Below are 15,962 nucleotides of genomic sequence, written 5' to 3'. Positions count from 1 at the left end.
AGGTAGTTGGTGTTCAACTGTGGCCTGATGTTCACGGCCTTCCAAGAGCTGGTACCTTGCTGGGCGTGTAGATCTTCATGGAGTCCAATGTCCTCTTCTTATACCCTCCCATGACAACCACAGGGTAAACACTGCTTCAAGGAGTCTCATATTGTCTGTTATTAGAGAAAGTTACACACACCCACCCCCCCGATGTGTTTCTTTTGAGGCCTGGTTCTCCTCCCTAGAGCTTTATCAGGTAGGGTGTGGGCTGGTCTCTAGCTAGACCCCATCATTACAGTTTAACAAGCCCTTTAATCTCAGATTATCTATAACTCCAGATTGACTATAACCCCAGGTCAACTATAAACACGTATTAACTACATGCAAATAAAATAAACTAACATAACTCCATATTCATTTGAATCCCAGATTAACAGTAAACACAAATTATCAATAATCCACATTAAATGAAACCCAGATTAACATAACCCAGATTTAATATAAACCACATTAACAAAACCCAGGTTCACACTAAAGCATTTTATTTGAACTCCATATTAAGAATATCCACAGATGAGCCAACCGGCTGAGAGTCACTTGTTGATCCAAACATGGAGGCAGCATGAATGCTGTATGTTCAGACTGGTCCGGAATTAAAGAGTTCTGAGCCAAGACCGTCCTGGACCAGGACCGGGTCTCAGCTCTGATGCCCTACTGGTGACAATGGAGCAAGATATGGGTGTAGGCGGGGCTAAGGATGTAGGTGGTGTTTTGGTAGGGGTCAGAGTTAGAGGCTAAGTGATGTGGGTGGTGTTTTGGTAGGGGTAAGGGTTAAAGGCTAAGTGATATGAGTGGTGTTTCGGTAGGGGTAAGAGTTAAAGGCTAAGCGATGTGGGTGGTGTTTTGGTAGGGGTAATGGTTAGAGGCTAAGTGATGTGGGTGTTGTTTTGGTAGGGTTCATAGGGTTGTAAACTAGCTGCGTGGCTGTGGGTTACGGGACAGGGCTGAGGGTGGGGGTGGAGCCAGGGCTGGGGGAGTTGGGAGAGTTGATCTGGAGGAAGCTGGAGGAGATGGAGTGGACCTCTCTGTCCAGAACATCTTCATCAGCACCAACCTCTTGGTCCTCCTCGTCCTCAGAGTGGATGCGGCGCTGCCAGCTGGTGGCCACGCTGCGGAGAAATTACTTTTATTGTGAAGGGCTGCCGAGACGTGTGGGTGACTTTTTGTGAAGGGCTGATGAGACGTGTGGGTGAGTTATTCTGAAGGGCTGATGAGTCCCCAGGATTGTCAAAGCTATATTTAAGACTTTTTAAGACCTTTTTAATACCACTTCAAATGAAATTGAATACCTACGTCACACCCATTTTGGCAGAATATATCATATTAAAACACAAGATTAAACCTCAAATAATTGCTATTTACAAGTGTTTGAATGATCATGACACCATGACATTTTGCCTCTGTTAGGCCAAGACCCAAACAGCCTAAGCCTTACCGTTACCCAACAATCAAATGTTTACAGCAGGCCAAACACTCGCAAATACATATATGGCCACTAGATGGCGCTAAAGAACATGTGTTCTGATTGAAGGCAATTTAACCATTTCCTCAGAAACCTTGTCTTAGTTATAGATTGTAAACACCATGTTCAGTTGCAGGCACTGGATTTCTGTTTATGGTGGCTTTATGCGATCAAACTCAACTTTGAGGACAAAAACAACAAAAGGTAAAACATTTTTTTAACAAACATTTTTGATTATGAAAAGAAAAGTGGACGTTTGTTCTTGATTTGTTATTTGCGAGTTTTAGTCACAAGGTGATATGGTTTGGTTTGTTGGATTCAGTGGAGGCTTTCATATAATGTATAGCTTGTGCAGGTAAAATTTATTGGAAAAGAACCCTATTGCTGTGCATGTGCAGTTATGAAACCCAAAACCTTGTTCTTGCATATGGGCAAACATGCTTCTTTTGACTTTCCTTGGTAATTTGCCTCAAATCCAAAGTACTTCTAAACGGCACTCCTGCCGTTTTCTTTGTCTACCTAAATCGGTCGCTAAGGCGCTGCACTTGACGTGCTAGCAGTGTTCGCTAACTTGTAACTTACACTGTCACACAGAGCATTGAGACTAGTGCACTGCCAGAGACCGCAAGTGAGTGACAGGAGGCGGGGGTTTGTTGGCACTAATGCGTCTGTTTACTCGCTGTCCGAGATAAGAGAGCGAGAAAACGCAGCTGGTATTTGCGTATTGATACTGCAGAGATTATTGAAATTTAAGACCTCCGGGAAAAAAAATCAAGACTTTGATGATGAAATTGAATACTTTTAAGGCTGTCATTTTGGGAAATCTAATTGAATACTTTTCAATACTTTTAAGACTCCGCGGGTACCCTGGATGAGACGTTTGGGTGACTTATTGTGAAGGGCTGATGAGACGTGTGGGTGACTTATTGTGAAGGGCTGATAAGATGTATGGGTGACTTATTGTGAAGGGCTGATAAGACGTATGGGTGACTTATTGTGAAGGGGCTGATGAGACGTGTTGGTGATTTATTGTGAAGGGCTGGGGACTTTACCTGGAACAGCTGAGATCGGCTCTCTTGGTTTCAAACCTAGAAACATAACTACATTTGGACCACTACACACACACACACACACACACACACACACACACACACACACACACACACACACACACACACACACACACACACACAGTTAGTGATGTATAGATTGATCAGACTGATTCCTTATCAATTTCTTGTTGCTCACCATGTGGGTTGGGTCGCTGGTTCCCAGGTGGACGCTCTTCTGACAGAGAGACCTCAGCAGAGAGACGCCTGGTGGGAGGAGAGACAGGTTACTATGGCAACACACTGAACGAGACCTCAGCAGAGAGACGCCTGGTGGGAGGAGACACGGATTACTATAGTAACAAACTATTGCTACACAGAAACACACGTTACTATTGCAACAAACTTTACTTTAGCCACACATCACCATAGCAACACACCTTACTATAGCAACACACCTGTCACTATAGCAAGACATCATCATAGACTCCTAAATCGTATAGACGCCAAATTTAATTTGGGTGACAAATTTATTAAATGGATCCCTCTTCTATATGCCACACCTCGTGCTTTCGTTTTAACGAATGGCCTGAGGTCCCCTGCCTTTCGGGTAAAGCGTGGCTCTCGACAGGGTTGCCCAAACTCACCCCTTTTGTTCGCCCTTGCCATAGAGCCTTTGGTGGAGGCCAATAGGGGTGACACATTGGTGACGGGCATAGAGGTGGGTCCTATAAGGCTTAAAATCTCTCTATGCGGACAATGTCTTACTTTATCTAAGCAACCCTGAGTCATCTATTGCTAGAGTAGTCGAGATAATTAGATCCTTTGGCCAATTTTCAGGTTACAAGATTAATTATTCTAAATCTGAAGCAATGCCCGTGAACTCCAGTATATCCTGGTCCCGAAGTTGCTCTGCCCCTTTTTGTTGTTCCCCTTCAGGTTTTGTCTACTAGGGTATATATATCACCCCATCTATCAATTGCCTGTATAAAGCATACTTTGTTCCCCTGATTCACAGAATTGAAGAGGACCTGGCACGCTGGACCACTCAGCCACTGTCTCTCTTGGAGTAAACCTTTTTAAGCTGACCATACTCCAAGGATTTCTTTTGTACCCCTTCCAAATGATCCCAACTCGCTAAACAAGAACATCTCTTTCTGTTATCAACAGATTTCTATCTTCCTTTCTTTGGCGCAATAAGCGGGCTAGGCTGAGACTTACCATACTGAAGTTCCCTTTCAATGAAGGTGGTCTTGGTGTTATATTAAACAATAGATATTAAACAATACCAAATTGCATGCCTCTGCAGTTATTTATGGCAAATCTACCTGCCTCACCTTTGCGGCTGCCCAAATGCCCCCTATCCCTCTCCTTAGGATAGGGGGCTTGAAACGCCTAAAAAAATGGGTTGTCATAATGTTAAGGAAAACTGTATTCTACAGAGCACTCTTAAGGTACGGGCACACTGAATGCATTACGCGCGTAACGCGCCTAACCTGACGCTTCATCATTGTGTGTCACAAAAATGGTTCAACGCGCCTAACGCGCCTACGTAGCTAAATGAGCCCGCCCAGCGGAGGTGTCTTGCTTCGCCCTGAAGGGGCTTATTTTCGATAATGACCGGCGACGTTCTATACATTATCCCGCTTATTACACGGCTACTTGCCAAAACAAAAAAATAACTTCACATGGTGTGTCTTTTTACAAAGCATTCGTTACCAGCATTCGTAGTGTTGATTAGCAGAGAAATAGTCCGCCAAAGACATTCACGTCGCTTAGCAACCGAAGACGCTGGGGTTGACAAGTTACCGGACTACTACCCATGCAAGTGAACGGAGCGTTTCACGGCGTTGAGAAGACCCGTGTAATAAAGGCCTATAATATTTCTGTTTATGGCATAGATTTCTCCTCAGATTAGGCCAATAAAGCAGCTTCTTAACATCTGCCATTAAAATGCACCCTCTCAGCTGTGGAGAAGGCTATTCTAGTCCAAGAAACAAGAAAACTTGTCATCAGATTCTATAGAGCTTTGTCTGTCCCGAGCGGGGACTGCATGGTTCACGCCACATCTCTCGTTGCTTTTGGTGTGATAATCCCAGATGAGGAGTGGGCCAACATTTGGTCGAGCTCTTAAAGCTTATTTACCAACAAAGCCTGGGAGATGCAGTTTAGGGTTATAAATAGGCTACAAATTACCCCGGGGAAACGTAACACGATGAATCCTTTGTGGTCAAAATAAATGTGAAACAATTGAAGGTTAACATTTCCATTGTATTTTTGCATGCCCTCTTATTCATGATTTCTGGGTTAATATTTGTAAGGAACTTATTTTTTAAATCCTTGGAATACAATCGGCAGCGCTGATTCTTGGCCCCTCCTCACTGAAGCTGCTCCAGCTACTTATTTTTCATGCAAGGAGGTGTATTCTTCTCCAATGGATCTCAGACTCTGTCCCTATGGTCACTCATTGGATTCAGAGTGTTATGGAATTCATCCTATTAGAGGCTAGAAGCTTCTGGCTCAAGGACAAGCCATTTAAGTTCTTTGGCATATAGGACCCCTTTCTGGACTATATTGGGGATGAGGGGGGCCAGGCTCTTAGGTCTCTATGGACTGGCATGGACTGACATCTCTAGGTAAATTTCCACGTAAGCTATATTACCTGTCTACCTGTGAAGTTGTGCAAATCTTAAATCAGTTGTTGAATTATGTGTATCTTTAATTACAATTTGACAGGTTTTTTTTTTGTCTCTTGTGTGGAGATCGTGTTTAGTGTTGTTGTAGGGTAAGTTAGAGAAAAAGGCTGTATATATTTTTGTATTGCTCTCTCATTTATAATTGCCAACCCTTTGAAAATCAATAAAAGAAGTCATAGCAACACAACCGTCACGATATAAACACATCATCACCACAGCAACACACGGCTTACTATAGCAACACACCTGTCACGATAGCAACATACCATCCCCATAACAGCAAACACCTTACTATCGCAACAAACACCTACTATAGCAATACCCCCGTCAATATAGTAACAGACTATCACCATAACAACAAACACCTTACTATAGCAATAGCATGTGGCAGTAGAGTACCTGTGTTCCTGTTGCTGGCATATCTGTGCTCCCATTGGCTCAGCAGGATGTTGAGGTAGCGGCGACACTCGAAGAAGCGCAGGTAGTGAGAGGAGGAGGAGGAGGGGAAGATCCTCTCAAAGTCCCCCCGACGCCCAAGCTCGTCCTCGCTCTGAGCCAGCACACACACGTCCTCCGGGGTGAGCACGTCCAGCACGCTGGAGTACAGGTCCTAAAGCACAACACACTATTATACACATTGACCAGGACTCTGGAGTACAGTTCCTACAGGTCAACAACGCACAACACACTATTATACACACTGATCAGAGTACAGGTCCTAACGCACAACACACTATCATAAATACTGAGTACAGGTCCTAATGCACAAAACACTATAATAAACACTGAGTACGGGTCCTAATGCACAACACACTATTATACAAACTAACAGCACACAAACGTCCTCTGGGGACATCCAGGGTACAGGATCTCGGGTGTACACTGTAAGGCGTGTGTACATCCAGGGTACAGGTCCTCAGGTGTATGGTGTGTGTAGGTACAGGTCCTCAGGGGTAAGGTGTGTGTAGGTACAGGGTCCTCAGGTGTAAGGTGTGTAGGTTAGGGATGGCGAAAATGTAAAATATTCTTGACCGACCACTGACCATCGGTTAACCGGTTTCAACCGGTTAATGAGGCCATTGACCGGTTGAAACCGGTTAACCGATCAGATTAAAATGTGCTATTTGAAATAACAGCCATTTCCAGTGGCGCCAGCCGCCTGCTATTTCGTAACTCTGCTTATCTCTCTCCCGTTCTGCCTCCCGACTCACACACACACTCTCCGAGTGAGAGGCAGTGGCTCTAACTGCGGCCGTGTGTAGAGAGCGGGCTCGAACGCCCACAATGGTCTGAGATGGCGCGGACCTGGTTGAGATCCTGCGCGGGATTCAACAGGGGCCAATCAGAAGAGGGCAGCGTTAGGAGCTCATTTGAAACATTGCCACGTCTGATTTAAGAAAATGAAAGCTCCGAAGAGACGCTGCTTGTTTAGTTTGGGGGAGACGGAAAAATTGAGTGTGTTTTTCACTTCACACAAAAAGTTCTTGGAATGAGATGGCTAACTGTAGTCTTACAGCGTTTAGTCTACTGACAATAATAATTTAGAGATCATATTCTCCGCCACTCGCATGCGGGAATAATTAAGACTTGAGGAGAAATTAAACAGTGGGCTAGAGACGCGGTGTCCGTCCAACTTCCAATAAGTCACCTCATCTGATCATCTTTTTGTGTGAAGTGAAACCAACACACACTCAACAGTCCACACTGACCCGAATTTTTTTTTAACCGACAAGCGACAAGATTGATCGTTAACGTTGATACGGTCAACCATCGGTCAAATGGTCATCGGTTAACATCCCTAGTGCAGGTACAGGAAATCAGGTGTAAGGTGTGTGTAGGTATAGGTCCTCAGGTGTAAGGTGTGTGTACATCCAGGGTACAGATCCTCAGGTGTAAGGTGTGTGTAGGTACAGGTCCTCAGGTGTAAGGTGGGTGCTGGTACAGGTCCTCAGGTGTAAGGTGGGTGTAGGTACAGGTCCTCAGGTGTAAGGTGTGTGTAGGCACAGGTCCTCAGATCTAAGGTGAGTGTAGGTACAGGACCTCAGGTGTAAGGTGTGTGTAGGTAAAGGACCTCAGGTGTAAGGTGTGTGTAGGTACTGGTCCTCAGGTCTAAGGTGTGTGTAAATACAGGACCTCAGGTGTAAGGTATGTGTAGGTACAGGTCCTCATGTCTAAGGTGTATGTAGGTACAGGTCCTCAGGTGTAAGGTGTGTGTACTTCCAGGGAACAGGTCCTCAGGTGTAAGATGTGTGTAGGTACAGGTCCTCAGGTGTAAGGTGTGTGTAGGTACAGGTCCTCAGGTGTCAGGTGTGTGTAGGTACAGGTCCTCACGTCTAAGGTGTGTGTAGGTACAGAACCTCAGGTGTAAGGTGTGTAGGTACAGGTCCTCGGGTGTAAGGTGTGTGGGAGCGTACCTGTTGAGTCTGTGAGATGAAGAAGGCTCTCTTCACTTTCTCGTCAGTAGAGAGCTGCGTCCTGCTTTGCCTGCTGCTGCCACCACATACACTAAAACACACGGTCAGAGGTTTACAACTCAGTACTTTGCTCTCAAATTCATTAGAAGGAAATCTAATCCAATGTGAATCTGATGAATGGAATGCCGATGTCATGTTACCCTGTGGTTTCATGTGATTGTTAATGCGGAGGTTGATGGGACAGGTAAAGGCCTAATGTAACATTTCACATTCAAATATCGACAAATGACTACATCTATGTTATTTAGTTTGTTGAGTTGTTGACCTAATTTTTCTATCATCCGGGGAAACACGCAAACACAATATCCACACTATCCATACTTTTCTAGCCATCTAGCTTATCCCGATGTGCTACTTCAACAAGTAGCTAATGTACTTGTCTGGGTCATTTGCTATTTATCCGTTGAAGAGAACGACGCCATCCATGAACAATAGTGTTTTACATACAGTGATTATTTATATTTATGTATTTCATAGTAGAAATGTCTGCAACACATTAACTCTCTCTCCTCCACTGATCTGAGAATGGCCTCTCCTCTCAGTACACTCTACGCAAATCTGAATGGAAACACACTATAGACCTCCACCAGTTCTCCTTTACTCCTATAGTAGCTGCTAACTTGGTCTGAAAAAAGGCTGCTATAGTTTCCACCAGGGGTGTCCATCTCTCCTTTATAGGACGATCCGATACGTATCTAGATACATGCGCTACGATACGATTCAGGGACGATACAATTTAACATGGAACGATTCGATGCGATTCAACGTTCTAACGATCCGGTGCGATTTGATTTAATCCGATAGATACAGTTAACATTTGTTTAATGTGTACACATTAATCTTTCTATTATTCAAATAAGCCTTCTATAAAAGAACCATTGCCTACTTTCAAATAGATATATGGTAAAGTGCCCATGAAATCTTTTTATATTAGTTTTTTTAATGGCATGGGGAAAAAATGGAAGACAAATGTATCAATTTAGCACTACATGTCTATTTATTTGTTTATTTATAGACTTAATCGCTGTCCTACACAATATACAAATAGCGAGGCTTTTGTCAATATTCCCCTCCTTCTTATAAAACCCAGATGACTTCCACACGTTTGATTTCAGATTCGCTGGTGCACTGAAAATCGTTTCACCATTTTCTGACATGTTTTATTGTTCTATTTTTAATATGGCTTGTTTTCGCTCCCTCACATCTCCGGTTGTTCCCTGCTCGCGAGACACGGAGATGCTCACGGAAACATACACAAACACACACAAGGATCCGCCCACTTCCTCAAATTCCATTTTTCAGATCCGTATGGAAACAAAATGAAATTAGTTGACAATGCTATCTTGATATTAGGCTAAAGCTCAATCAACAAATTCACAATGTTTAAATCTGTGCATCGACCGATTCTTGGTCATTTTAAATAGATTCAGGGGCCCACATATCGATGTAGTCGCATCTGTGTTAATCCAATCAGATCCGATTCGCATCGATGAATCGTTACACCCTTAGTTTCCAACAATGTACACATACAGAAAGTCAGTTTAACCTGTTAAATACAGTATATGTTAGGTCCGTTTAACCTGTAGTATACACAGTCTAAGTTAAGTCAGTTTAATCTGTATTATATACAGTCTATGTTAGGTCAGTTTAACCTGTATTACATACAGTTTATCTTAAGTCAGTTTAACCTGTATTACATAGTCTATCTTAAGTCCGTAGTCTATCTGTAACCGAAAGGTTGCTAGTTCGATCCCCAGCTCCTCCTAGCTGAGTGTTCATGTGTCCCTGAGCAAGACACTGAACTCTTACTGCTCCTGACGAGCTGGCTGTCGCCTTGCATGGTTGACTCTGCCGTCGGTGTGTCAATGTGTGTATTAACCCATGTAAACCGCTTTGGATAAAAGCGTCTGCTAAATGCCCTAATTGTAATTGTAATTAAGTCAGTGACTTAAATTAGACTGTATATACTACAGGTTAAACTGACCTAACAGACTGCATAATACAGGTTCAACTGACTTAACTTAGACTGTATATACTACAGGATAAACTGACTTTCCGTATGTTAACATTGTTGGAAACTAGGGGTATAATAGTTCACCGATACAAATCAGATCCGGTTGGATTAACAGAGATGCGACTACATCGATAGCTGGGCACCTGATTTTATTTAATATTACCAAGAATCGGTCAATGCATCAATTTAAATGTTAAGAATTGGTTGATTGAAGCTTTAGCCTGATATCAAGACAGCCTGATATATACAGTCTATGTTGTATGTTCAACTTGTATTATATACAGTCTATGTTAAGTCAGTTTAACCCGCATTATATAGTCTATGTCAAGTCAGTTTAACCTGTATTATAGTCTGTTAAGTCAGTTGAAAATGTATTATATACAGTTATGTTAATACAGTTTAACCTGTAGTATAAACAGTCTATGTAAGTCAGTTTAATCATATGATATAGTCTATGTAAAGTCAGTTTAACCTATAAAATGTACAGTCTATGTAAAGTCAGTTTAACCTGAAAAAAACCTAAGTCTATGTGAGTCAGTTTAACCTCCAGTTGAATTTCCTTTGAGATTGGCCATTGTTTAGTGAAGGGTACCTTTTGACCAAACAATGGCTCAATAGAGCGTAGCACTGTCTCCTGGCAGATACATCTGGTATATACAGTGCTAGAGACAGGACTCATACCAGGCTTTAGTTCCCCGTGCACATCGCTGTTATCACTTCTAACTCCTTGCCAGCTTCCGTTCAATCTACTTCTAAGGGGAACACTGTAGTGTGCGCTAATGTTATGAAGTTACAACGTTCAACTGAGAAACATTGCAAAAATCTCTGCAGCAGATGCAGAGTCACTGATTCACGCATTTATATCATCAAGACTGGATTATTGTAATTCATTGTTCTCGGGTCTACCTAACTCTTACATGAGAAGTCTACAGCTTGTACAGAATGCTGCAGCTAGACTACGGACTAGAATGAGAAAGTTTGATCACATGACTCCTATTCTCGCCTCTTTGCACTGGCTACCAATAACTTCCAAATCGGAATTTAAGGTGCTACTGCTAACCTATAAAGCCTTGCATGGATTACCTGAAGGACTTCATCATTCCTTATAGTCCTTCACGGCCCCTCCAGCCTTCGGGAGCTGGCCTTCTTTCGCTACCAAAGGTTTAAAAGAAATCGCCTGGACAGAGAGTGTTCGCCTATCGAGCCCCCTTCCTATGGAAAAGTCTGCCACCTGTGGTCAGGGAAGCTGACTCTGTGGAGCTATTCAAAGCAAAGCTTAAAACGCACCTCTACAGCCTTGCGTTTGAAACATAGGGGTGCGAAAACGATACAGATGTGATGTGAAGACCGCTGTGTGTTTGTTCGTGCTTTTGTTAATGCAGTTACTAAATTAGAAGCAATATACATTTCCACGATGTACTTTTTCCCTTTAATTCACTATTCTTTCTGTTCTACCCTGTTGCGGTGACTGGGACTGGATGCCTGGACTCTCCTCATGGTTAACTAGCCAGCACCCCATCATCAATTGGGCCTTGCAGAGGAAATAAGCAAAGTGGCAAAACAACAAACACAACTACTTGGACTAATGGAGGATGTGCGGCAGCTCAAGGTAATAATAAAGGAGAACGATATGAAAATGAATGAACTGGAGCGACGAGTCGATGACTTGGAGCAATATTCAAGAATGAATGACTTGATAATAAGTGGACTAGTGACAAAGCATCAAACCTATGCCCGAGTGACAGGCGGGGGAAGAGGTGAAGAAGCTCAACCGAGGGAGCTAGAGTCATTGGAACAACAAGTCATTAAATTCTCTGAAAGCCAGAGTATGAACTTACAAGCAAACACGATCTCATCATGTCACACACTTCCTCGGAAAGACAACAACACCAAACCGATCATCATAATACGCTTTGTTAACAGAAAAGCCAAAGCCGAACTACTGAGCCAGGCCAGGAAGCTGCGGGGGACAAATGTGTTCCTAAATGATCACCTAACAAAGAAAAATGCGGATACTGCAAGGCAGGCACGTATCCTAAAAAAAAAAAAAAAGATACAAGCTACGTGGACAAGGAACTGTAAAGTGTGGATAAAGATGAATGGATCTCCCGAAGAAGCTAAAGTCATCATGGTAAAGGAGCTCAAAGACCTGGACAAATACTGATGAACAGACAATGAATGACATGAGATGACCAGATATGGATTTCTCCCTACCATTTATAGACATACATGATGATGACTTTGGAGAAACAGGACCATTGGAACATACGGGCAGCCGCCTCAATGAGCATGTTAAATTTGAAGAGCTGAACTTGAAAACCTTTGACTAAACAGAACATAAAACACACAAAATGGAAAATGACATTGATCCTGAGAACCATCTCTACAAAAATAACAACTGTAACTGTGAGGATAATACAGAAGATCAATTTAAAAGTAATGTTATTAAGGAGGGAACATTGTCATTAGTACACTTTAACAGCAGAAGTCTCTATAACAGTTTTACAAAAATCAAGGACTACCTGAATCAAATATGACATGTTTAGTGTAATTGCTGTATCTGAAACCTGGCTTAATGATGAGAAGGGGAGAAATGTGGAATTGGAGGGATACAGACTATTTACCATCAATAGAAAAAACAAAACGGGAGGAGGGGTTGCACGATATGTAAATAATGATTTCAATTGCAAAATTGTAGATAAAATGTCAACAACAATCGAAAATATCATGGAATGTATAACCATAGAAATAGATGCTGAAAAGTCTAAGAACATAATGATAAGTTGTATTTATAGAGCACCAGGATCCTGCCCAAATATATTAAATGAAAAAATGATCGAAATGTATGATAAAATGAATGACAGAAAGATGGTCTTCGTATGTGGGGATTTCAACATAGATCTACTGAACCCAAATGAAAACAAAACAAATACAGAATTTATGGACATGATGTACAGTCTAGGTCTAATTCCTACCATCATAAAACCAACAGGAATAACAAGCGGTAGTGCCACATTAATAGATAATATTTTCAGCAACAACATGGTACACAGAGTTGTAAGTGGACTGCTTATTAATGAAATCAGTGACCACCTTCCAATTTTTACAATAGTACAAGACTTCTTCGAGAACAAGTCCCACAAAAATATTGATACCCACAAAGTGACCCGCTTGAGAACAGCAAAGGCTATAAGGGCTCTTATAGAGGCTCTAAATGTACAAAGCTGGAATAACGTATATTCAAATAATGATCCAAACAAAGCTTATGATGAATTCCTGTCCACTCTCACTACCCTGTATGATTACCACTTCGCCATACAAACTCAAAGGAAGCATAAATATGAAGAAAAGCCATGGATCACAAGAGGACTAGAAAACGCCTGTAAAAAGAAAAATATATTATATAAAAATTACATAAAATATAGAACAAAGGAAGCGGAAAATAAATATAAAAAATATAGAAATAAATTAACGACTATAATGAGATGCAACAAGAAAGCATATTATAATAAATTATTGAATCAGCAGAAAAGCAATATACAAGGTACATGGAAAATACTTAACAGCATAATTAAAAAGGGTGCAGCCAAATCAGAATACCCAAACCACTTCAAAACACAATGAAAAAACCATCACCAACTCTAAAGTGATTGTCAATGAATTTAATGATTATTTTGTGAATGTCGGCAACGATCTAGCAATACTCATGCCAAAACCATCTTTCTGAAGAGAGTTGAGGGAAAGGAGTTAATAACTTTAAAAATAAAAAAATCTTTCGATTGTAATGATATGGATGACACTAGTAAAAACTTTTATAGAAACTATAGCTAAACCGTTAACCCATATATGTAACCAATCATTCAAAACAGGAATAGTTCCGAACAACATGAAAATACCAAAGATTATACCCATCTATAAAAATGGAGACATGCACTCCGTTTCAAACTACAGACCAATCTCTCTTCTTCCTCAGTTTTCAAAAATATTAGAAAAACTTTTTGCTCTAAGACAGGACAACTTTATAGAAATGCACAACTTACTGAGTGACCATCAATATGGCTTCAGATCAAACCAATCCACCACACTGGCAGTCATGGAATTAGTCCAGGAAATATCTACAGCAATCAAAAATAAGAAATTCACAGTAGGAGTATTTATAGACCTAAAAAAAACATTTGACACAATACATCATACAATACTGATGAGAAAACTTGAAAAATATGGCATTAGAGGAGTAGCACACAAATGGCTTGGTAACTATCTCTACAATAGAGAGCAGTACGTACATGTAATGACAAATCTGATTATATGAAAGTAACATGTGGGGTTCCACAAGGTTCAGTACTCGGACCAAAACTATTCTTACTGTATATAAATGAAATTTGTAATGTGTCTAAATTGTTGAAATATGTGTTTGCTGATGATACTAATTTATTTTGTTCTGGTGGGGATCTGAGGCAGCTTTTGGATAAATTGGAGAAGAACTGAAAATCCTAAAACGATGGTTTGATATCAATAAGTTGTCTCTAAACTTAAAGAAAACTAAGTTCATTATATTTGGAAACAAAAAAAACAAACATGAAATAAAAATCATGATAGACAATGTTGAAATAGAAAGAGTCATTCTTAGGAGTGATCATAGACCACAAATTATGCTGGAAACCACATATAAAACAAGTGAAAAGAAAAGGATCTATGTCCACCGCAATACTATATAAAACGAAAGATGTATTCAATTCAAAATCATTACACATGTGTACTGTTCCTTAATATTACCATACATTACATACTGTGTGGAAATATGGGGAAACACGTACAAAACCGTTACAAACCCTATTTTTATTTTACAAAAGAGGGCAAACAGAATCATTAACACAGCAGAATATCTTGAACCAACCAATACATTATTTATAAACTCACTTAATTTTAGAGACTAAGTGGAGTTCAAAACAATGCAAATAATGTATAAAGTTAAAAACAGGATAGTTCCAGACTGTATCCAGAAATTGTTTCAGATTAGACAGAGCAAGTATGAACATAGGGGAATGTGCATGTTTACGAAGATAAAGATAACAAATGTAAAACAAAGATGTACACACGTGGACAAAATTGTTGGTACCCCTCTGTTAATGAAAGAAAAACCCACAATGGTCACTGAAATAACTTGAAACTGACAAAAGTAATAATAAATAAAAATTTACTGAAAATTAACCAATGAAAATCAGACATTGCTTTTGAATTGTGGTTCAACGGAATCATTTTAAAAAACAAACTAATTAAACAGGCCTGGACAAAAATGATGGTACCCTTAACTTAATATTTTGTTGCACAACCTTTTGAGGCAATCACTGCAATCAAACGATTTTTGTAACTGTCAATGAGACTTTTGCAACTGTCAACAGGTATTTTGGCCCACTCTTCATTAGCAAACTGCTCCAGTTGTCTCAGGTTTGAAGGGTGCCTTCTCCAGATGGCATGTTTCAGCTCCTTCCACAGATGTTCAATAGGATTTAGATCAGGGCTCATAGAAGGCCACTTCAGAATAGTCCAATGTCTTGCTCTTAGCCATTCTTGGGTGTTTTTAGCTGTGTGTTTTGGGTCGTTATCTTGTTGGAGGACCCATGACCTGCGACTGAGACCAAGCTTTCTGACACTAGGCAGCACACTTCTCTCCAGAATGCCTTGATAGTCTTGAGATTTCATTGTACCCTGCACAGATTCAAGACACCCTGTGCCAGATGCAGCAAAGCAGCCCCAGAACATAACTGAGCCTCCTCCATGTTTCACAGTAGGGACAGTGTTCTTTTCTTGGTATGCTTCATTTTTGCGTCTGTGAACATAGAGCTGATGTGCCTTGCCAAAAAGCTCCAGTTTTGTCTCATCTGTCCATAGGACATTCTCCCAGAAGCTTTGTGGCTTGTCAATATGCATTTTGGCAAATTCCAGTCTCGCTTTTTTATGATTTGCTTTCAACAGTGGTGTCATCCTTGGTCGTCTCCCATGAAGTCCACTTTGGCTCAAACAACAACGGATGGTGCAATCTGACACTGATGTACCTTGACCTTGGAGTTCACCTTTAATTTCTTTGAAGGTTGTTCTGGGCTCTTTGGTTACCATTCTTATTATCCGTCTCTTCATTTTGTCATCAATTTTCCTCCTGCGGCCACGTCCAGGGAGGTTGGCTACAGTCCCATGAACCTTAAACTTTTGAATATTATGTGCAAC

General features: G+C 41.1%; 1 protein-coding gene across 2 annotated transcripts in view; it reads right to left on the bottom strand.

Annotated features, from left to right (window-relative positions):
• Window positions 1–517: 517 nt before the first annotated feature.
• Window positions 518–15,962, bottom strand: part of ttll4 (tubulin tyrosine ligase-like family, member 4) — a 100,513-nt gene continuing 85,068 nt past the window's right edge. For both annotated transcript variants that reach the window (XM_079733501.1, XM_079733502.1), the window contains 5 exons: window positions 7,664–7,754; window positions 5,649–5,859; window positions 2,753–2,820; window positions 2,557–2,618; window positions 518–1,151 (listed from right to left, as the gene is read on the bottom strand). In XM_079733501.1, the coding sequence (XP_079589627.1) occupies window positions 974–1,151; window positions 2,557–2,618; window positions 2,753–2,820; window positions 5,649–5,859; window positions 7,664–7,754 (610 nt within the window). In that variant the 3' untranslated portion in view covers window positions 518–973. The remainder of the gene's footprint in view (window positions 1,152–2,556; window positions 2,619–2,752; window positions 2,821–5,648; window positions 5,860–7,663; window positions 7,755–15,962) is intronic.

This window comes from Pollachius pollachius (genome assembly GCF_949987615.1).
Source record: "Pollachius pollachius genome assembly, chromosome: 3".
In the NCBI taxonomy this organism is placed as follows: Eukaryota; Metazoa; Chordata; class Actinopteri; order Gadiformes; family Gadidae; genus Pollachius; species Pollachius pollachius.
Note: the sequence above shows the minus strand (reverse complement) of the source record. Positions and strands in the feature narration are given on the sequence as shown.